The sequence below is a fragment of the Calidris pugnax genome, unplaced genomic scaffold (assembly GCF_001431845.1).
Source record: "Calidris pugnax isolate Ruff unplaced genomic scaffold, ASM143184v1 scaffold27, whole genome shotgun sequence".
NCBI classification, from domain to species: Eukaryota; Metazoa; Chordata; class Aves; order Charadriiformes; family Scolopacidae; genus Calidris; species Calidris pugnax.
In genome coordinates, this window is record NW_015090893.1 from 15,470,474 (window position 1) to 15,491,815 (window position 21,342).

The window sequence follows — 21,342 nt, forward strand, 5'->3', positions numbered from 1 at the left end:
GCCCTTGGTTTTGCCCGCCCTGTCCTGCTTTAACTCTTTCACACACCTGCCATCAATGCAAAATTAAGGAACCGCCCATCACTGCCACCTTTCTGTGGCTGATTTTTCTCCAAAGAATCAGAGAATGGTTTGGGTTGGAAGTTTACCGCTGCTTCCCAGTAGCTCCCAGCACCCTCTGTGATGAGGAGAAGTCCTGTCCTGCTTCACTTACCTCCCACACGGTTTCCCCAATCTTCTCCCCACTGCAGGAGCCCCTCACTGCCCACAACAAACAGGCTCTGCCCTTGGTTTTGCCCGCCCTGTCCTGCTTTAACTCTTTCACACACCTGCCATCAATGCAAAATTAAGGAACCGCCCATCACTGCCACCTTTCTGTGGCTGATTTTTCTCCAAAGAATCAGAGAATGGTTTGGGTTGGAAGGAACCTTGAAGATCATCCAGTTCTAACCCCCTGCCCTGGGCAGGGACACCTCCCACCAGCCCAGGTTGCTCCAAGCCCCCTCCAACCTGGCCTTGAACCCCTCCAGGGATGGGGCAGCCACAGCTTCTCTGGGCAACCTGGGCCAGGGTCCCACCACCCTCACACCAAAGAAGTTCTTCCTAATATCTCATCTAAATCTCACCTCTTTTGGTGTCAAACCATTCCCCCTTGACCTATCACTCCACTCCCTGATAAAAAGCTAGCTGTTGCGGCTGCTTTCATGAATCAGGGAAATATCAGAGATGGCATGAGCCGATGGCCAAGAGAGCTTAGTGTTGTGTTTGAAGAATGCCCTTGAAGCTGGTGGGTTTTCCTGTTGGATCTCACCATGGTACGTTCACCTCTGCTGCACTAAACTGAGGCTGCAACTTGATATTTATGAGAAAAAGAATTAGGAAAAATTATCTCATTTTGTGAGCTTCAGAGGAAATGCACAAAATTACTTCACTCATTCTTTTCTCCTCTTTGATCTTGATTGGTAGGTCTCTAACAAAATTAGTAATTAACAAAATGAATTTAAGATAATGCAATTTTGTCTGGTTTAGCTGAGCCCTGGGCTCAAGAAGCATCGCACAGAGAGCTAGGTATTGTCATATTTTTTCTCCTACATATTCTGTCGAAACATACTGTTCCAAAATGTCCAATAGATTTTTCCCCTCTCTACATACAACACCTGATGAGCAGGAGAACAGTAAACCAGGAATTTTTTTTCTGGAGAAAAAAATTACACAGGGATTCAAATAGGAGTGGGGTGTGTGGGAAGGCAGCAATAAGCTTAAAATGCCTTGTGTAGCACGACTGACACAACTCTTCTCCTCATCTTCCTGATTTGCACTGGGTTGCCTGGAGCTGAAGCAGCTCACGTGGTCTCCACCAGGCTATGAAGTCCACTCCAGCCAGGCTTTAGCTGGGTTCAGGTGTTGGCTCTCTCCATGCCAAGTGATTTCCCTGTCACTGTGACTGTACGACAGGCATAAGTGACACAGTTGGATGACAACTCACTGGGAGAAGGGGAAAGGAGAAGGCACCACACGTGTGTTGAAGACATCATGATGGGATCACTTTCTTTTCCCAAAAGAAACTTCAACTTCCCGAAATCACAACTTCTGCTCCACAGCATCCACTGATGTTTCCATCTCCAGCAAAGATGGGGTTTGAGTCCTCTGCAGCAGAACTGCTCCTGGTTCTGTTCTGGGATGTAAGACCAGTCCTCACCCACCTAGAAAGAGAGACAGCGAGGGCACAGCATCCTGAGAGCCCCAACCCAGACCCATATCTGACCTGGGCTCTCAGTTTTTCATCGCACAGAGAAAAAAAACCCTCAGTGGCTCCCGGTGGCACAGACCAGGCAGTCAAAGACTCTTCTAAACAAACAACCTCCAGCTCCTGGCTGTAAACCAGGGCAGCGTACTCCCTCCCTTCCCAGAAACAACATGCGAGGTGGCCTTGGTCAGGTTCCAGTGTACTCTTCTTCTCCAATTTCCTGTAATTTTGCTCAGCCACAGTATTATAGGGCTCATAACGTGTTCTCTTCAGGCACAGTGAAGATTGTAAACACGTGTCTCTCCCACTGGTAGTGCTGAAGGTTCAGCAGCAGCAACATGGCAGTTTCTGGGATGCATTAATGAAGCTGTCTAATAAAAATGGGGCACAAAGGTCTCATTTCACGGGTTGCCTAATCCAATTTTTCCAGCACGAGGTTGGGTGTGATGTGTGGCACCGAGCTGTGTCCACCTTGTTGAGTTTCTTTCCATGAAGCAACAGTCATGGTGGGAGGACAAGGTGTCATTCTGCCCAGATAGTTTTTTAAGTTCACTTAAACTCTTTTCCCCTTCTCCGCCCAAGTTATTTTGCTAAACTTGAGGATTTTGCAACAGGCAACAGAACAAATTGTCCTTAAAATTTGGGTTTAATAGTCTTGGTTTTGTTGTAAACAAACCCATTTAGCGGCTATTGCTAAATAGGTTGGCACCTCTACACCGCTAATTAACCAGGCTGGTGGTACAGCTCGAGGGCTGCTGCCAGTACTTGCTGTTGGTCTGAATCTGCAAGCAAAAGGCCACATAAATTTACTGATTGGCTGGAAAAATTTGGATACAGCCTCTGTTGAGGTGTATAAATAGAAAGCAAAGGACTTTAGACCTCTCACTTTGGAAGCAGAGCTCTCAAGGCACATGAAAATGCACAGGGTCACAGTAGTCGTCCTCGTGATTGCCATCTCCAGTGGTGAGTTAGCTGAATTTTAGTAAACATTGTTCATTGTAACCTGCTTTCCTTTTCTTTCCTTTTTCCTTTTTTTTTTTTTTTTTTTTTTTTAAGGAAGCATATCTGCAAGGATTTAGGAACTGATTTATTCTCTGCCATTTTTTGCTTTTGAAAATAACCCCTCTCCCATTGCATAGAAACAAACCTCCATGGAAAAATCCTTTTTAGATACGCTAGAGAGTTGTGGCAAAAAACTTTGTTGGAGTAATAATTTTGATTGCATCAGAAAGAATCAGCTGAGGCATATCAATCACTAACAGCATGAATGTTTTCTTAAAAGCCTTTTAGTTACCGATCGGCCGGAGGAGCATAGAGTGTTCCCAGAGACATTTCTGTGTTTAATGTCATCACCTTTGCTTTCACAAAGAATACGTAATTCGTTAAAACAAATGAGGACTACCTAGAACAAAGGGCTGTTTTGCTTGAGGAAGGCATTAGAGATTTCCTCCACCCTTTTAACAGCAGACCTTCAGTGCCAGCACATCGTTTCCCCTCTTGGCAAATCCTCCCAGAGCCCGAGGGGGACGGTGCCTGCTGGGCTGTTCACACACCAATAAACCCCAAATCACTGCTTCTGGCTGGACCAGCCCCATTTTTGCTAAAGCATCCCATGGGAAACCCTAGAAATTTTGGCGGGGGGAAGCAAAGCTGTTAGAGGCTTGTGGAAGGTGCCAAGTCAGGGGTTGTCATTCCCCCCTTCTCCCCTGTAAATGTCTCCCCTCTCTCAGCCATCACCGGGGCTGTAGGATCACCTGGGTTTGGCTCTGGGTGGTGACAGCTGGAGTTTGGAATAAAAAATAGGAGGATGTTACCCTGCTGACTGCTACTTCGAACCAGTAATGTAGAAACACCAGGAGACAGAAAGTGCAATTAGCAAAAGGTAGATGACAGCTTGTATTTTTGGACTGGATCCTACGTAAGGGAATAGGAATGACTTGCTAGGTCTCTCTCAGCCTTATTTTTTACAGTTAGAGTTCAGTATCCCAAGATCCTGGGTGTCTCAGGTCACCTTCCAGGCAGAGACATCCTGTAGCTTCAGCCCCACGCCTGCCCCATGTGTGAAGGCAGCACTCCTGCCCTGGGGCAACAGGAGAGGAGTGGGTCACACCATGGTGTCTCCTCCAGATCTCTTTGTTCTGCATTTTCCTTAGAAGTGGCTGCTTTAAGTACTCTCGAACATCACTGGACAAAGCATAAAACAAACAAAAAAAAGATGTGGTTTCATTGCATCCCTAAAATTAACTTGCATTAAAAGATGAACAACTTTCTAGTTCCCTGAAGCCGGATCCATGGTTACAGCAAAGTCCAAAGGGACCTTGCTATCGATTAAACAGCACAGATTGGGAAATCCCTTTTCTACCTTGTGGTCTTTGATCTTCTGTTCCTCTCTTTTCCTCTTTTTTTTAGCTGCTGCGGCACAATGGGCGAAAATCTGCTCAAGTCAACCTTCAAACAAAATCCGAGGCTGCGACTCCCAGGGCTGCGGCAGATACAACGACCCCAGGTCCTGGGCTGGGCTGGTGGGAGATGGCTGTGCTTGAAACCTTCTTAAAATAGGAATAAGCATTGAAAAAATGGGCAGGAGGAGGGTTTCTAGCTGGTGAGGTGCTCCGTCGTGGGCTAATCTGCCTTGCTCTTCTTCAGAGGAGGGAAGAGGCACAAGGGAGTGGACGTGGTGTGTGAGGATGGCTCGGTGGTGTACGCACCCTTCACGGGGAGGATCATTTCAGAGGAGGAAAGAGGCACAAGGGAGTGGACGTGGTGTGTGAGGACGGCTCAGTGGTGTACGCACCCTTCACGGGGAGGATCATCAGCCGAGCCAGGCCCTACGGAAACGGCAACGCCATCGACAACGGAGTCAAGCTTTCAGGATCAGGTACCAGGCTTGAAAGACCTGCATCTTGCAAAACGCTCTGCTTCCTTTATAGAGCTTTGAACTGAGCCAAAAAATCATGACCCCATCCCGAACCGCAGCTTGGGGATGCTTGAACGTGAATCCAAGTGAAAAGTGTAGCTTTGAAATCTGGGTTCTGTTAATGCAGGAAAATTGATTGAAGGGATTACAGCATTTCACCTCTATTAAAAAAAGTCAAAGGATGAAGCTGGTCCCTCTGCACATTTTGGCTCATTAAAGAAACAGCCTCTGACTTGCTCGTGCAGTTTTACCCACTTTAAATCCCCTTCCCCACCCTCCTCCGTGTTAATTTAGTTCTTTTCTTATTCTCTCTTCTGGATGCTGTGGGAGCATCACAGCATTTTCTGCAACTTTTTCTGCTGCTGAATCTCTTACCATTTTATTGCCATTTGCATTTTGCTACTGAAGCTTCTGACTTTTTGCCAGGCTTTTAAACCATTTCACAGGAACAACGGTTTCCCCTTTGTCTCTCCCCCTACTCTTAACAGGATTCTGCATTAAGATGTTTTACATCGAACCCATCAAGTACAGCGGCCCCATCCAGAAGGGAGAGAAAATCGGTGTCCTGCTGCCCATGCAGAGGGTCTACCGAGGAATTACATCCCATGTCCATATCCAGAACTGTGATTTAACAGATCCTACTCCCAACCTGTAAACGGGAGGCTGCACATCAGGGGCAAAGCCTTCAGCCCACCCTGCCTTGTGTATTCATTAAATTGCTTGGGTATAGGTAGTTGCTCTAATAAGGTGGAAACCAGTGAGCCTCAAACCGTCGTCCCACCTAAAAAATGTCCATGAATGAAACGTGGGTGGTTTTCTGAATGTAAAGAGACTCAGAGTGAGGTATAACACATGCTTTAAAGGTGCTGAAGGTGTCTTGCACATCACTGCACCCGTGGATGAAGGCTGAAGCAGCAGGGGATGGGGTGGCTGGGAGGAGGTGGGTCCTGGATGCCCAGCACCGCAGAGAGCCGTGCTCGAGCTCACTCGGCTTGGACTTCCCCGCTCTCTTTGCAGCCAAACATGAAGGTTTCTTCAATAAGCCAGAGATTTCACTTGTGCTTGCATATGGAAAAATCACATTATTAAAAGGCTGCTTCGCTACAAATTGCTTTGAATTTCTTTGGTGCTGTCACAGACTTTGGGCTGGGTTCTGTGTTTTTTTAATGCATCTGGGGAAAAAAAAGAAACAAAACCAAATGTATAAAGCTGAAGCTCAAATCTTTCCTTGGGGCCCACGACCCAAAATATAAAACAACAGTGATGAAGTAACTCATTCCTTTTCCCCGGACTCCTGCTTGAGGAATGTCTTGGCACACCCAGGTTTCTTTTTGTCCAAGTGAGACGTTTCTTTCCATTAGTAAATCAGCTGAAGACTTTCCCGGGACAACAAGCTCTTGTTAACAGGACAAGGCTTTTCTGGCCAAGGCTACCAACACGCTACTGGGAATCTCTGCAAGCTCTCTGGGCTCACGTATTTACTAACACAGACAGGCAGGGAAGCTGCTGCAGTGGGAGCTGTGTATGTCCAGACAGCACATTTATTATTGCTTCTAAAAAACCACAGAAAGGTATTTTGCTACATCTGTGAGAGGTGCTTAACCTGCTGTGTGCCATTCACCTTCCCCGGGAAACACTTGAATTCTGCTATGGATGAAAAATCAGCACAGCCATATAAACATACAGCCCAAACCTGCAGGGGGGGGAAAGCAACCAGACATTGAAGGTGAGTCAATACGGTTGAGTTTGCTGTGAAAAAAAACCCTTTTCCTTATACTGAAAGCAGAAACATTTCAGCAAAAGTGCCTAGTATTCTCCAATTTTTAAAATTTTTGTCATGAAGCTGGTTGCCCGCAGAGAAGACAGACTCTCACCTTAATTTCACTTGGTTAAAATCTTGGGGTTTAGCCCCGTTTTCAACTTCTCCCATTTAAAAAGGGAAGATTCCAATCAAGCCTCCACTTCTCCATGTAAATCCTAGCGAAAGACTGAGCTGCTGATGGTGCAGGGCTCTGAGCCTCCAGCCACACTCTGGCTTTGCTCCTCTACGAGAAACATCTTCACATATATAACATTTATATATTTAATGACCAACAGCTCAGCACTTTTCTCATCTGTCCCCACAGTTTGGGGTTTCAAATCCTAGTGAAAGACTGAGCTGACCCTGCTGAAGGTGCAGGGCTCTGAGCCTCCAGCCAGCACTCTGGCTTTGCTCCTCTACCAGAAACATTTTCACATATATAACATTTATATATTTAATGATAAATCCTAGCGAAAGACTGAGCTGCTGATGGTGCAGGGCTCTGAGCCTCCAGCCACACTCTGGCTTTGCTCCTCTACGAGAAACATCTTCACATATATAACATTTATATATTTAATGACCAACAGCTCAGCACTTTTCTCATCTGTCCCCACGGTTTGTGGTTTCACAGCCCTTTTCAGTGAGCCATTATTTAATCCCAGTTTTCCCAGCAGCTCGGGGAGGTGCAGTGCTTTGCTGCAGGGATGAGGGATGCTCCTGCAGGTGCCTGAGAGAGGTAGAAGGCAAATGCTACAAATTCCTGGTTTAGCTGGGGCTGTCACCCAGCAGCAGAGAATGAAAAGTAAACACCACTTCTATTTTAGGCTACAGAGCAGTTGGGGCAAACAGTATAAGTAAATCCAGCTTTATCTTTTCAGTCTAGTAAAAAAATAAGTGGCCACAGAGGAAGGGAAAATACAATTCGTAGCTGACTCTGGAAAGGAAATAAAAAGCTGGTAAAATACAGAGTTTTAGAAATATTTAAGGTGAGGGGAAAGGGTGCTGGGGGAAGTGACGGGGGCAACTAGGCTTTTCAGGAAAGAGTTAGCAAACTCGGACCATGCAGAATTGCTTTGTTTCTGCACCAGTTCTGCAGGGATCCTATTCCTTGTTACCTCTTTTATTTTGTAAGTTTGTACCACAAGGTCCCAGATTAACTGCCTAAGGCTGCAACCCAAATCTACACTCTGCCCTTTTAGTTTCCTGAGCATTAAATTACTTTTGGAGGATTCGGCCAGAGTTATGTCCTCCCCATCAGAGAGGACATAGGTACCAAAAAGATTTTATTTGGCATTCCTCAGTCCTCCCAATTAAAAACTGCTCAACTCAGGCTTAGCAAGTATATGAATAAAGGCAAAATAAATTCGAGATGGAGCCTTCGATCAGAATCGTGCACCAGCACAACTGCAGCTTCGTCTTCAACTCAAACTTAGCAAAAAAAAGGTGATATACTCAGCTCTCCTACAGCCCATCTGCTTAAAATGAGGTGCCCAGCCGTGCCTTTTGGCTGATCAGTTAGCGCAACCTGCTGATTTCCCCCTGATACTACAGTAAAAGCCCCGCACACAAAGCTCAATTCATCATCGTGGCAAAATTCCTCTTATCTCAGCCTTGTCAAGGATCAGAAGCCTGAATAAATAGCGAGGGCAAATTCGTTTCACGTTGCGCCAGCTTGATTTCCTCCACGAAAGCCCGCGCTGCTAATTGCACAAGTAAATTCTTCAGCAGTTCATTTTTAAATCATAATTTGATTTTTAACGATTAGCACAAAGTATGTTATTTATTTTCCACAGAACCAGCCTTCAAGCTTCTTTAATAACATAACCTAGGCAGATCAGCCAGGAGGCGAGTGCTCAGCATTGATTTGTTCCCACACTGAAAGCACCAGGCCAGCCAAGGACAAAGCCAAATGTTCTGTAAAATATAAATAGGAAGAGGATTTACCTTTTCAATTGCCTGCTAACGAGCCTGGAAACCTGCAGCTACGATACTGTAGTGTTACCAAGAAATAAGATGCTCAGCTCTCATTTTTCCAGTTCACTGGGGCTGGAGCCCCACAGAGGTTACAAAGAGGAAGGGCTTCATGGACCAAAACATCAGTTTTTGGACATTGGTTGAATCCCACTGAGCTGAAATGAGCGTCAAGGATGGAGGAACCAGCCCTGACTTGTGGACAACCAAAGGAGGAGAGCAGCACGGCTGGAAGGAAACTGCAGACCTTGGCTGGGGGTTGGATTGGCTCTGGCTCAAGGTTTGGCCCTGGCTTTTGCTGATGTTTCTGCTCAAAGGGTCCACTACCATTGCCCAGGTGTGTCTCACAGTTTGCTGGCTCTTTTCATCCGAAAACACAATCTCATTGCTCTCCCATATGACTTTTCTCATTAAGAGATAATGTTAAGATAATTAATATGTTAAGAGGGACTAGTCTAACGTCTGGAAGGTTTATGGACACAGGCCTGGCAGGTACTGTCTGTCCCAAAGCCCTGGTAACTGGCAGTGGACCCTCCAGAAACATAAGTCACACAGCAGGGTCACAGTATCTTTGGAAAGGCTGAATAGCTGAGTCAGGATTCTCCTGGCCAACATTAGGCTGAGCTCACTCCATGCCTGCTGATACCAGCCCAAACACTCCCATTTGCCCGCTGAACCCTTGCACCGTCCCTAAGAAGACCTCGAAGGACCTTGTGCAGTCAGAGAAGCTCCTACTGACATAAAAGGGGCAAAATGGGGAACTGGTACCACTCATGCAAGAGAAAGAGGCGAGCGTTTCCCCAGTCAGCCCACCTGCCCTCGGTGTGCTCCTCACAGTGCTTCATGGTGGTTCCTCTCCATCCCCTCACCCTCTCCTCGCCACTGGGAAGGAAACGCTGCAACCACAGCTCCTGGGGACCATGCAACGCCGGCCGGTTGTCCCATATCCTTCAGTTGGTGTGTCCTAAGCAGCCAGTTTGGGTCTTTCACAACTCCACCTCCCAACCGTTATATTAACATCCCTATTACCCAACGCAGGAATCCCACCAGCTTCAGCTCAGAGCTTCTTCCTCAAGCCCAAGGTGAGAGGTCTGCACCTTCCAGCTCACCCAAGAGAGACGGGGAACACACTGGGAAATCTCAATGGCAATATCATACCCTGGAAAACTGTTAAGAATACTTTACCAGCAGTGCATTAGAGACATTACTGCAGCAAACAATATTTTGACATATTTTAGAAAGAACAGAGCGTGGTACAACGCTCTTAAGGTCTCTGATGGAGAAAATATAAAGAACGTACAAAGCTATGAGCAATTTGGAGGCAGCTCTGTAACACAAATGAGATGGAAAAGAAATCAGAAAGAATGGGTTGCTTTGAGCCATTTTACAAAATACCAGACTGCAAAAACAGGTCTCAAAAATGCTTCTCCAGTGTCTGTGCCCCTATCACACAGTGGTGCTTCTCTCCTCAGGCCTTCCAGCTTGGCTGGTTTTACACCCAGCCTTTTCTTCGAGGGACTTTGCAGAGTGGATTGAGGTGCTGCAATTCCTTCCTTGGTAAAATATGGAGCGTTTGAGTTCACAAAAGTTTATAAAAATCATTAGCTTTTCAAGGCAGGTCCGCCCCAGGTAAAACTTGTATAATGAGATATTTAAAACGTTACTAATGTGAACTGCCAGCCAGGAATAAATCAGAAATAAAATCCAGTCGAGAGAAATCATTATTGCAGAAACCCCACCGGAGATCCCTCAATGAGGAATGGCCAGGCATCACCCATATAAAGTCTGTATTTTTAAGTGGTTTTGTTTCCAGTAGGAAAAAAAGCTTCCAGCAGCTAGTATCAAGCTGGCCAAGCTCAGAAATACTTTGCTACCTCTATACAATGAAATCTCACTGAAAGCTTCCCACCTCCCTTGCTGGTTCTCTCTGCTAAGGAGAGCTGAGGGGGTTTGTGAAGAGCCTGTGCCAAACAAAGGTGAATAAGCCTGGAAATAATATTAGAGAGGCTCTCCCAGCTGGGAGGGAGGGAGGTTGTTTCTGGCAAGGGTTGCACAAACCCACGTACCCCTTCTTCCAATTCAGGGCTAAGCAGCATCCCCAAACCCTCAACACCCACTGAGAGCTCTTACCAGCACCTTGTATCATTTGTAAGCCTATAACTTGCTCAATATAATGGAATCTAACCAAAAACTACATCAAAACTAGACCGAGGGGACATAACGTTTATATAAATATTTGTTTGGTGACTACGAGTGTGAAAACCAGCAGTTCTTTCTGGCAGGATGGAGAAGAAAACAGCAGGGGTAAAAACAGCAAAGCCACTTGTAATAACCCCAAGGAAGGCTAAAAGATTGTTTGGGGCTTAAATATTGGCTATAAAAAAAAAAGCTTGGAACCACAAGCAAAAAAAATTCATCTCCAGCTGCTTGTTCCGTGGAGGTTTTCAGAAAACACAATGTACAGATGCTCTTTGTAAACTAGAAGTGGGGCAGAGAAACATCTGTTTCTCCTCTAAATAAAATGTTCAGGACTTCCAGAGGTTTCTGTAACTTGGAATATCAGTTTATGTGGAAGTGCCATGACTCATTTAAATTCCATATTAACTAAGACATGTCCGTAAAGAAAATCTAATGTTGTTCTGTAAGTAATGCAGAAAACTCAAACTGCAGGATTAAGATAAACACTAAGGAACCTGCTTAATAGTACAATAGCTGAAATCAAGCAGATACTAACTGAATAATTTTAAAACCTAGAAATTTTTAACTCCATCTCAGTTATGCCATGCAACTTGGGTTTGCAACTGTTTGTTTCAGAACTGGAAGTCGTTTCAATAAGAATTTAGTTGTGAAAAACTAGGGTTTCAGTGAAGAGACTTCAGGGATTTAAGTCCAGGCTAGGTGATAATTTCAGTTTAACAGGGAGAAAAAAATGCAAAAGAATCTGTATTTCTTAGCTTAAGCGAATATTATAGAATCATAGAATGGTTAGAGTTGGAAAGGACCTTAAAAATAATCTAGTTCCAGGCCCCTGCCCTGGGCAGGGACACCTCCCACCAGACCAGGTTGCTCCAAGCCCCCTCCAACCTGCCCTTGAACCCCTCCAGGGATGGGGCAGCCACAGCTTCTCAGGGCAACCTGTTCCGATGTCTCACAGCAAAGAGTTTCTTTCTAGAGTCTAATCTAAGTCTTGCCACTTTCAATTTAAAACCATTCCCCCTCATCCTATCACTACACTCCCTGACAGAGTGTCCCTCCCCATCTCTCCTGTAGCCCCTTCAGGCACTGGAAGGCTGTTAGAAGGTTTCCCCAGGCTGAACAACCCCAGCTCTCTCAGCCTGTCCTCACAACAGAGGTGCTCCAGCCCTCTGATCATTTTTGTGGCCCTCCTCTGGACCTGTTCCAACAGGTCCACGTCCTTCCTGCATTGCCATATTCATGCTACACCAAACGTTGCACCTCTTATGTTCTCCATCACTCTGTTAGAAAGCTCTAATGGGCACATACGCCTAGGGAGGAGGTACTGGAATGAGCAGGAGAAGACAAACTGGCTACGTCCACCGTGGAGTTTTGCCCATCTTTTCCCTCCAGCTCAATCCTCTGGACCAGATTCTTGGTTCCAACCATTTCTGGCCTAAGTGTGCCCTTGCTTCTGGAGGGGGAAGAAAAGGTGTTAAGAAATGCTTCAACCAGAGCTTCCTGAAATGTGGGATTTTTCATTTCCAACTGTTACTGTGTGCTAAGAGACTATTTTATCCGTCTTTCCCAACCCGCTCTAACAACTGTTAGAGTTTGTAGACATCCTCAGTGCCTAATATGGCAACACCAGCTGCCCAAGAGCTGTAATACTTTGCTCAAGACCGGTTGGCCAAGACACCAGAGTTGGGATTTCAAAAACACATAAATACTCCAAGGCAGCTACTGCTCAACGTCTTTGATTCACTCAAAGAACAGCGGTGAAACGGCCACAAGATGACAGCTCTCAGCCTGGTCACTCTGGTCAGCTTGGCCTCCACTGGTGAGTTGACATTGAAATATCACAGTTGGTCTTGACTGGATTATTGAAATTTTCTCCAACATAAATAACGTTAATTGTTTTCAATCTAATTTTATGACAAATTATGGTAATGTGCACAGTTATGACTATTGTAAAATACGGAATTAGGTGTGCATTTGGAGTGATATATTGAAGTGTTGAAGAGTTTTCATGAATAAAGTCAAAGTAGTTTGACTTATTTCACAAAATAATATTAAAAATATTCATCTATAGCTTTGCTTTTTTAGTATAAAATACGGAATTAGGTGTGCATTCAGAGTGATATATTGAAGTGTTTAAGAGTTTTTATGAAGTCAAAATAGTTTGACTTATTTCAAAAAAATAATATTAGAAATATTCATCTATAGCTTTGCTTTTTTAGTGTATATACTTACACACTAAAAACACTATATATATACATATACTTGAGGTCCTAAAATAAGACCTTAAGAAAAAGCCATCAAGTCTATATTGCAGGTTGTACAGTGTCCTTTTACCTACAGTTTCTGAAATTCTAAACTCCCGTGAGCTCACGTCTTCCACTTCTAACACCTTATCTCGCACCGTAACACTTTCTGTTGTACTGCGCTAAGAAGGTGGTTGATTTTCCCCCGTTTTCCTCTTTCTGCACGTGAAGTTTTCGCCAAGGAGCTGGAGGCCCACCCTCACCCTCCCCAACAGCAGCACCAGCACTGGGCACAGATCTGCAGCGGGAACCCCACCAACAAGATCCGGGGCTGCGATAGATACGGCTGCGGCCAATTCGGCGCCGACAGGTAACGCAGCGGGGTTTGCTCTTGCTTCCCTAAATTTAACGTTCACAAGGGAGAAAGAGAGGAGGGTTTAACCAGAGCTGACACTGAGAATGTTGTCTGAGGGACCTCTGACTCATTTTTGGGACGTTGCTTGGCTGTCTTGCAGAAGTGTGGTAACACCACTGCTAGGAACCCAGGGGAAGAAGCAAGACAGACCATTACATGAATTAGCAGCCAGAGTAAAGGAAATGGAAAGTTTTTCAAGGATTTGCCATTTATTCTTGTTGCTGATAGACCAGATATTTAACTAACATTCAGCAACAGCGTACAGGAAGCTAAATAGATCAATTTATACAAGCTAAAGCCTGCCAGCATCCTTTAGTTTAAACAGGCACCTATTGGAAAGTTTTTCAAGGATTTGTCATTTATTCTTGTTGCTGATAGACCAGATATTTAACTAACATTCAGCAACAGCGTACAGGAAGCTAAATAGATCAATTTATACAAGCTAAAGCCTGCCAGCATCCTTTAGTTTAAACAGGCACCTATAATAGAATAGGTTATATTTCCCTTAAAAATGCTTTTATACATAGAATGACTCCTGCCTTCACTGTGTTTCCCTCTCATCTCCTCTCTCCAAGCTCTATAAGAAGCATCCATCCTCACCATGCAACTCCCAAATTTCTAAATGAGAAAAACACCAAACAGAAGATTCTATTTCGCAGCAGCACGGAGGCATTTTGGGGTAGAACAGGGGTACTTTTCCATCACAGCTTGAAATATCCCATGAACTTGGGCAAATAAATAAAAAAAAAAACCACGCTTAAAATTTAAATCTCATCCCCCTTTTTGAAGAAGGTCAGAGCGATACAAAGAGTTTGCAATGATAAAAGATGGAGCAAAGCCACTACTTCTTTCCAATTTCATCGCAGACACATATATTTTGTTAGCCAAGCTTCAGCTGTCATTCGGCACTGATTTTTGCTGTAGCTGTGCATCATGTTAAGCCTGACAGGCTTTTCTCATGTATTTCTCTTTTCAGGCACGGTCACAAGGGGGGTGGCAGGCACACGGGGGTGGATGTCATCTGCTCCGACGGAGCGACGGTGTACGCTCCTTTCAGCGGCCAGCTCTCCGGACCCATTCGCTTCTTCCACAACGGCAACGCCATCGACGACGGAGTCCAAATCAGGGGGTCAGGCAAGTAATTAACAGCAGATGTGGTGTGAGCCACACATATGTAATCATTTTATTTACTTGAGTAAGGTTTCTGTGGCTTAATTGTGGTGTAATCGTTTTATTTACTTGAGTAAGGTTTCTGTGGCTCTTCAAGAAGCGTTGATTAATCTTACACCCTTCTCTAGTCCCTCCACTGAAGCACAACTAGGCGGCTGCTAAGAAATATCGGAAATTGGCACCAGCAGGATGCAGTCCTTTTCCTATGCTTTTTTTGGAAAGGAGGGAAGGAGGGAGTTGAAAAACAGGTAGCAGGAAAAAAACAACCCTAACTAAAAAAAAGAAAAAAAAGAAAAAGGAAATGGTAAAAATAAAGTATTAGAAATATGCCCTCAGTTTGGCTGAGAGGATGTTTTCCTGACCTTATTTTCCAGCCCCCTCTTTTCCTCTTTTCTATAACAATCCAAGTAATCTTGATTTCAGCACAGTTGGTACTTTGACCTGCTTCAAAGTTGGTACTTTGACTTCTGCTTCATCATTACAGCCCTCCAGCAAGAGGAAGGTTTCTTGCTCACCCCAAGAAGAGGTAAAAATAAAGTATTAGAAATATGCCCTCAGTTTGGCTGAGAGGATGTTTTCCTGACCTTATTTTCCAGCCCCCTCTTTTCCTCTTTTCTATAACAATCCAAGTAATCTTGATTTCAGCACAGTTGGTACTTTGACCTGCTTCGAAGTTAGCAGCCCCTCTTTCCTGACCTGGCTTCCTCTCCCATCCCTTCCAGGTTTCTGTGTCAAGCTCGTCTGCAGAAGTTGGTACTTTGACTTCTGCTTCACCATTACAGCCTCCAGTGAGAGGAAGGTTTCTTGCTCACCCCAAGAAGAGATGCAGCCGCTCTTTCCTGACCTGGCTTCCTCTCCCGTCTCTTCCAGGTTTCTGTGTCAAGCTCGTCTGCATCCACCCCATCCGGTACCACGGCCAAATCCAGAGGGGACAGCAGCTGGGGAGAATGCTGCCGATGCAGAAAGTCTTTCCTGGCATCATCTCTCACATCCACGTTGAGAACTGTGACCACTCGGATCCTACGCAGCAACTTACGCCTGGTAAAAAACATAAAATGCAACCAACCGAAAACCACCAACCAGAATAAGCAGTATAATGAATGAAAATTAAGTTTTAAGTTATTAATCAATTTCATATAAGGGCAGTAATATCAAATAGCAAGTCCCCGCTGTCCTAGGTTCTCTCCAACAGCAACATCAAAGAGAAAGAAAATACACATTATAAATATAGTATAAGAGAACTACAGGCAGTGATGCAGGAAGGGGAATGTATCAGCTTCTCAAGTTGTATTCCTTGCCCCTCCATGGAACAGCAGCATCACGTCTCAGCAATAAACCAAGTCAGATACCTCTTAGTTTTTATGCTTTTAGCTACCAGCAATGGTTCAGTATCACACCTTAGCAGATTTTGGGATGATTCTTTGCAAATACAAATACTATGTTTGTAGTAACAGAGGACTCGAAGAGTCCAGTCCCATCAGCCCAGGCACAGAACAAGAAACAAAACAGAATCTTTTCCCATCCCTCAGGTTACAGTCTAGGAACTGTGATACTCTTTGAATTTTTCTCTTTAAAGCATATTCCTTCTATTCTAACCCTAATCTAGACACATTACAATCCAGTCTTAAGCGTAGTTCTACTTACATTTCCTAAAGGAGGACAAGTTTTGCAGAGGAAACATCCAACTACGTGCATGGGATGTAATTCCAGTGTATTCCTACCTAATTAAAATTGAAACATAGGAGTTACAAACATACAATGCTTAGAACCTAACCATTAACTTCCATGCGCTGTGTTTCTGTATTTCAAAGTTGTTCCACCATTCCCACAACAACAAGACACGCACTGGGCCACAGTGTGCTCTGGAAATCCTACAAACGAGATCCGGGGCTGCGATCGCTACGGCTGCGGGTACTACGGGGCTCCAAGGTACTGGATGGTGGGGGAACCTGTGGGGTTTTGTTGCTTTTCCACCAAAATAAGAGTGAAACTCTGTTTAAGCCATTGAAGAATTACAGCTTTGAAGGGTTAGGTTGGACACGAGGAGATGTTTTGACTACAGCACCACACCAGGCTGCCCACCTTGTTCATAAAACCTCTGTGCTTGGAGGATTTATGAGCCATCCCTGACCTGACCTGGTGTTGGGAACACTCTTGACTCAAGTGGAAGGTTGGACTTGATGTCCTTGATGGGATGGTACCTGCCACCCAACGTTTCTATGGCTCTACAGTTCTATTTAAAGGCATTTTTTTTCCCCCTCCAATTTGCAAAACTTCAACTCTACCAGATCAACCCTAAATAGCATTACGTCATCTACCCCAAAAAATATTCCACAGATTCTTCAGCCAGTCAATTATATCAACACTGTCTTCAGTAGAAACAACCCATTTCCAGATCCGGCAGCCTGATGACTGACCTATCTCTACATAACGTTAGGCCTGACAAGAAACTTCTCTAATTCCCTAATTCTTCTCTAATTTCAGGCGCAATGGTAAAGGAAAGCACACGGCCGTGGATGTCATCTGCTCTGATGGGGCAACCGTGTACGCTCCCTTCTCTGGAGAGCTCTCTGGACCCATTAAATTCTTCCACAACGGAAATGCCATCGATGACGGAGTCCAAATTAGGGGATCAGGTAAATACCTATTTTTCTAACTAAAAAAAAGAAAAAAAAGAAAAAGGAAATGGTAAAAATAAAGTATTAGAAATATGCCCTCAGTTTGGCTGAGAGGATGTTTTCCTGACCTTATTTTCCAGCCCCCTCTTTTCCTCTTTTCTATAACAATCCAAGTAATCTTGATTTCAGCACAGTTGGTACTTTGACCTGCTTCAAAGTTGGTACTTTGACTTCTGCTTCATCATTACAGCCCTCCAGCAAGAGGAAGGTTTCTTGCTCACCCCAAGAAGAGAAGCAGCCCCTCTTTCCTGACCTGGCTTCCTCTCCCATCCCTTCCAGGTTTCTGTGTCAAGCTCGTCTGCATCCACCCCATCCGGTACCACGGCCAAATCCAGAGGGGGCAGCAGCTGGGGAGAATGCTGCCGATGCAGAAAGTCTTTCCTGGCATCATCTCTCACATCCACGTTGAGAACTGCGACCACTCGGATCCTACGCAGCAACTTACGCCTGGTAAAAAACATAAAATGCAACCAACCGAAAACCACCAACCAGAATAAGCAGTATAATGAATGAAAATTAAGTTTTAAGTTATTAATCAATTTCATATAAGGGCAGTAATATCAAATAGCAAGTCCCCGCTGTCCTAGGTTCTCTCCAACAGCAACATCAAAGAGAAAGAAAATACACATTATAAATATAGTATAAGAGAACTACAGGCAGTGATGCAGGAAGGGGAATGTATCAGCTTCTCAAGTTGTATTTCTTGCCCCTCCATGGAACAGCAGCATCACGTCTCAGCAACAAACCAAGTCAGATACCTCTTAGTTTTTATGCTTTTAGCTACCAGCAATGGTTCAGTATCACACCTTAGCAGATTTTGGGATGATTCTTTGCAAATACAAATACTATGTTTGTAGTAACAGAGGACTCGAAGAGTCCAGTCCCATCAGCCCAGGCACAGAACAAGAAACAAAACAGAATCTTTTCCCATCCCTCAGGTTACAGTCTAGGAACTGTGATACTCTTTGAATTTTTCTCTTTAAAGCATATTCCTTCTATTCTAACCCTAATCTAGACACATTACAATCCAGTCTTAAGCGTAGTTCTACTTACATTTCCTAAAGGAGGACAAGTTTTGCAGAGGAAACATCCAACTACGTGCATGGGATGTAATTCCAGTGTATTCCTACCTAATTAAAATTGAAACATAGGAGTTACAAACATACAATGCTTAGAACCTAACCATTAACTTCCATGCGCTGTGTTTCTGTATTTCAAAGTTGTTCCACCATTCCCACAACAACAAGACACGCACTGGGCCACAGTGTGCTCTGGAAATCCTACAAACGAGATCCGGGGCTGCGATCGCTACGGCTGCGGGTACTACGGGGCTCCAAGGTACTGGATGGTGGGGGAACCTGTGGGGTTTTGTTGCTTTTCCACCAAAATAAGAGTGAAACTCTGTTTAAGCCATTGAAGAATTACAGCTTTGAAGGGTTAGGTTGGACACGAGGAGATGTTTTGACTACAGCACCACACCAGGCTGCCCACCTTGTTCATAAAACCTCTGTGCTTGGAGGATTTATGACCCATCCCTGACCTGACGTTGGGAACACTCTTGACTCAAGTGGAAGGTTGGACTTGATGTCCTTGATGGGGCCATCCCTGACCTGACCTGGTGTTGGGAACACTCTTGACTCAAGTGGAAGGTTGGACTTGATGTCCTTGATGGGATGTACCTGCCACCCAACGTTTCTATGGCTCTACAGTTCTATTTAAAGGCATTTTTTTTCCCCCTCCAATTTGCAAAACTTCAACTCTACCAGATCAACCCTAAATAGCATTACGTCATCTACCCCAAAAAATATTCCACAGATTCTTCAGCCAGTCAATTATATCAACACTGTCTTCAGTAGGAACAACCCATTTCCAGATCTGGCAGCCTGCTGACTGACCTATCTCTACATAACGTTAGGCCTGACAAGAAACTTCTCTAATTCCCTAATTCTTCTCTAATTTCAGGCGCAATGGTAAAGGAAAGCACACGGCCGTGGATGTCATCTGCTCTGATGGGGCAACCGTGTACGCTCCCTTCTCTGGAGAGCTCTCTGGACCCATTAAATTCTTCCACAACGGAAATGCCATCGATGACGGAGTCCAAATTAGGGGATCAGGTAAATACCTATTTTTCTTTTTTTTTTTTTTTTTCAGTAGCTAAGCAAGGTACACTGCATCTTCTATCAATTAACACACAGACACAGACTTTTTGTTATATTACAATGCAAATAACTGAGTTCTGTAGAATGTCTTTGAGCTCTTCTCTTTACTGAAGCAGGAATTTCCACCTTATCCCTGTCTCCTATCTTTCCTTTTCCAACAAGCCAACAGCTCCAACCACTATCTCTATTTTTTACGACCACAGTGCCTCTGCTATTTTGGCATTTCCACTATTGTGCTCTCAGTGGAAAGGACGAGGCAGAAAATGTTAGTATTTTGGAAACAGAGTTAGTACAGATGAACAATCATAGCATCATAGAATCATAGACTAGTCTGAGTCGGAAAGGACCATCAAGATCACCTAGCCCAACTCATACAGGATGCCTTACCTTGCACCTGGACAAGTAGCTAAGCAAGGTACACTGCATCTTCTATCAATTAACACACAGACACAGACTTTTTGTTATATTACAATGCAAATAACTGAGTTCTGTAGAATGTCTTTGAGCTCTTCTCTTTACTGAAGCAGGAATTTCCACCTTATCCCTGTCTCCTATCTTTCCTTTTCCAACAAGCCAACAGCTCCAACCACTATCTCTATTTTTTACGACCACAGTGCCTCTGCTATTTTGGCATTTCCACTATTGTGCTCTCAGTGGAAAGGACGAGGCAGAAAATGTTAGTATTTTGGAAACAGAGTTAGTACAGATGAACAATCATAGCATCATAGAATCATAGACTAGTCTGAGTCGGAAAGGACCATCAAGATCACCTAGCCCAACCATCAACCTGATAAAAACCCCATCACTAACCCATGTCTCTAAGCACTATGTCAACCCATCTTTTAAATCCCTCCAGGGATGGTGCCTCCACTACTTCCCTGGGCAGCCCATTCCGAAGTTTAATAACCCTTTCCATGTCAAAATTCTTCCTAATCTCCAATCTGAGCCTCCCCTGGTGCAACTTGAGGCCGTTTCCTCTTGCCCTATCACCTGTGACTTAAAGTTTTCCCTCCTCTTGTCTTCACCAGGCTTCTGTGTCAAAATAGTCTGCATCCACCCCGTCAGATACAGCGGGAGAATCTCTAAGGGGCAGGTCCTGGGGCGAATGCTGCCCATGCAGAGAGTGTTCCCTGGGATCACATCCCACATCCACATCGAGAACTGCGACCGCTCGGATCCCACTCCCAACCTGGAAAGGGGGAAAGGGCAGCACAGAGGGTGAAATGGGAAACGCAGTAAATTCCAAATAAATTCATCTCAGCATCCAAAAGCTGGTTTGTTTTTTTTTTTCTTACCATGCCCGTCTCAGCGAAGGAAGGAAAAAAGTGTATTTTATAGAATAGAAAGAGTTACACAATAGACACAACATTACTGCTGATCTGATGTTACTTTGGGGCTTACAGAACACTGCAATATATACACTCCAGTAATATACACTGCTTTTTTAAGCACCTCTAATTGTTGCAAACACCGTATCTTAGGCTAATTGATGAACTTTACTACAAAATCTAAAGAAATCTAGTTTGCCAAGGTGAAGGCACCTGGACTGAGGAAAAGTAGAAAGGAATTTACTGAAACACTCCACAAGGCATAAAAGATGCCGTTTGGAGTTGTGATGCCAGAACCACTAGTGTCTCTGTTGGGTGGCAAAAGAGATTCCACACAAGGGGAAAAAAAAAAAAAAAAAAAAAAAAAAAAAAAAAAAAAGTAGAGTATGGGGTATTGGGCTTTTTTGAGGGAATCAGGAAATTAGCAACGACTAATTATAAGCTTTCTCAAGGACTTTTTTCCAAAAAGTCAGGAGCATGAAAAGTATCTCGCCCCCTCACGTGGCAGAGGAGGTGCACTGCCCTCAGCTCCCCACTGGAACCTGGACTTTTTACTGACCCTACAGATCTCCTTCACACACCAGGGGTAAATTCTGTGCTCCATTTTGGGGGGTTTAGCTATTCTAACAAACTCTATCAGTGCATTATAGGCTTTGCAGGGCAGAAAAAACAGAAAAAGCCAATAAAAGAGATAAAACTTGCCCTCTCGAGGACAAAGCA

The 21,342-nt window shown here is 44.4% G+C and overlaps 1 protein-coding gene across 1 annotated transcript; it reads left to right on the plus strand.

Moving 5' to 3' along the window:
* Window positions 1-12,360: 12,360 nt before the first annotated feature.
* LECT2 (leukocyte cell-derived chemotaxin 2) lies at window positions 12,361-20,564 on the plus strand. Its single transcript, XM_014947690.1, has 10 exons — window positions 12,361-12,448; window positions 13,104-13,242; window positions 14,264-14,421; window positions 15,328-15,498; window positions 16,269-16,386; window positions 16,942-17,093; window positions 17,415-17,585; window positions 18,356-18,473; window positions 19,098-19,249; window positions 20,323-20,564. The coding sequence occupies exons 1-10, from the start codon at window positions 12,403-12,405 to the stop codon at window positions 20,514-20,516; spliced, it is 1,419 nt and encodes a 472-aa protein (XP_014803176.1). The 5' UTR covers window positions 12,361-12,402; the 3' UTR covers window positions 20,517-20,564.
* The last annotated feature ends 778 nt before the right edge of the window (window positions 20,565-21,342 follow it).

Bases quoted from the DNA above. Each gene is read 5' to 3' on its own strand.
- LECT2 (XM_014947690.1), top strand. From the start codon at position 12,403: ATGACAGCTCTCAGCCTGGTCACTCTGGTCAGCTTGGCCTCCACTG. The intron at 15,499-16,268 runs GTAAAAAACATA...TGTATTTCAAAG, and splicing joins TACGCAGCAACTTACGCCTG to TTGTTCCACCATTCCCACAA. The intron at 18,474-19,097 runs GTACTGGATGGT...CTCTAATTTCAG, and splicing joins GGGTACTACGGGGCTCCAAG to GCGCAATGGTAAAGGAAAGC.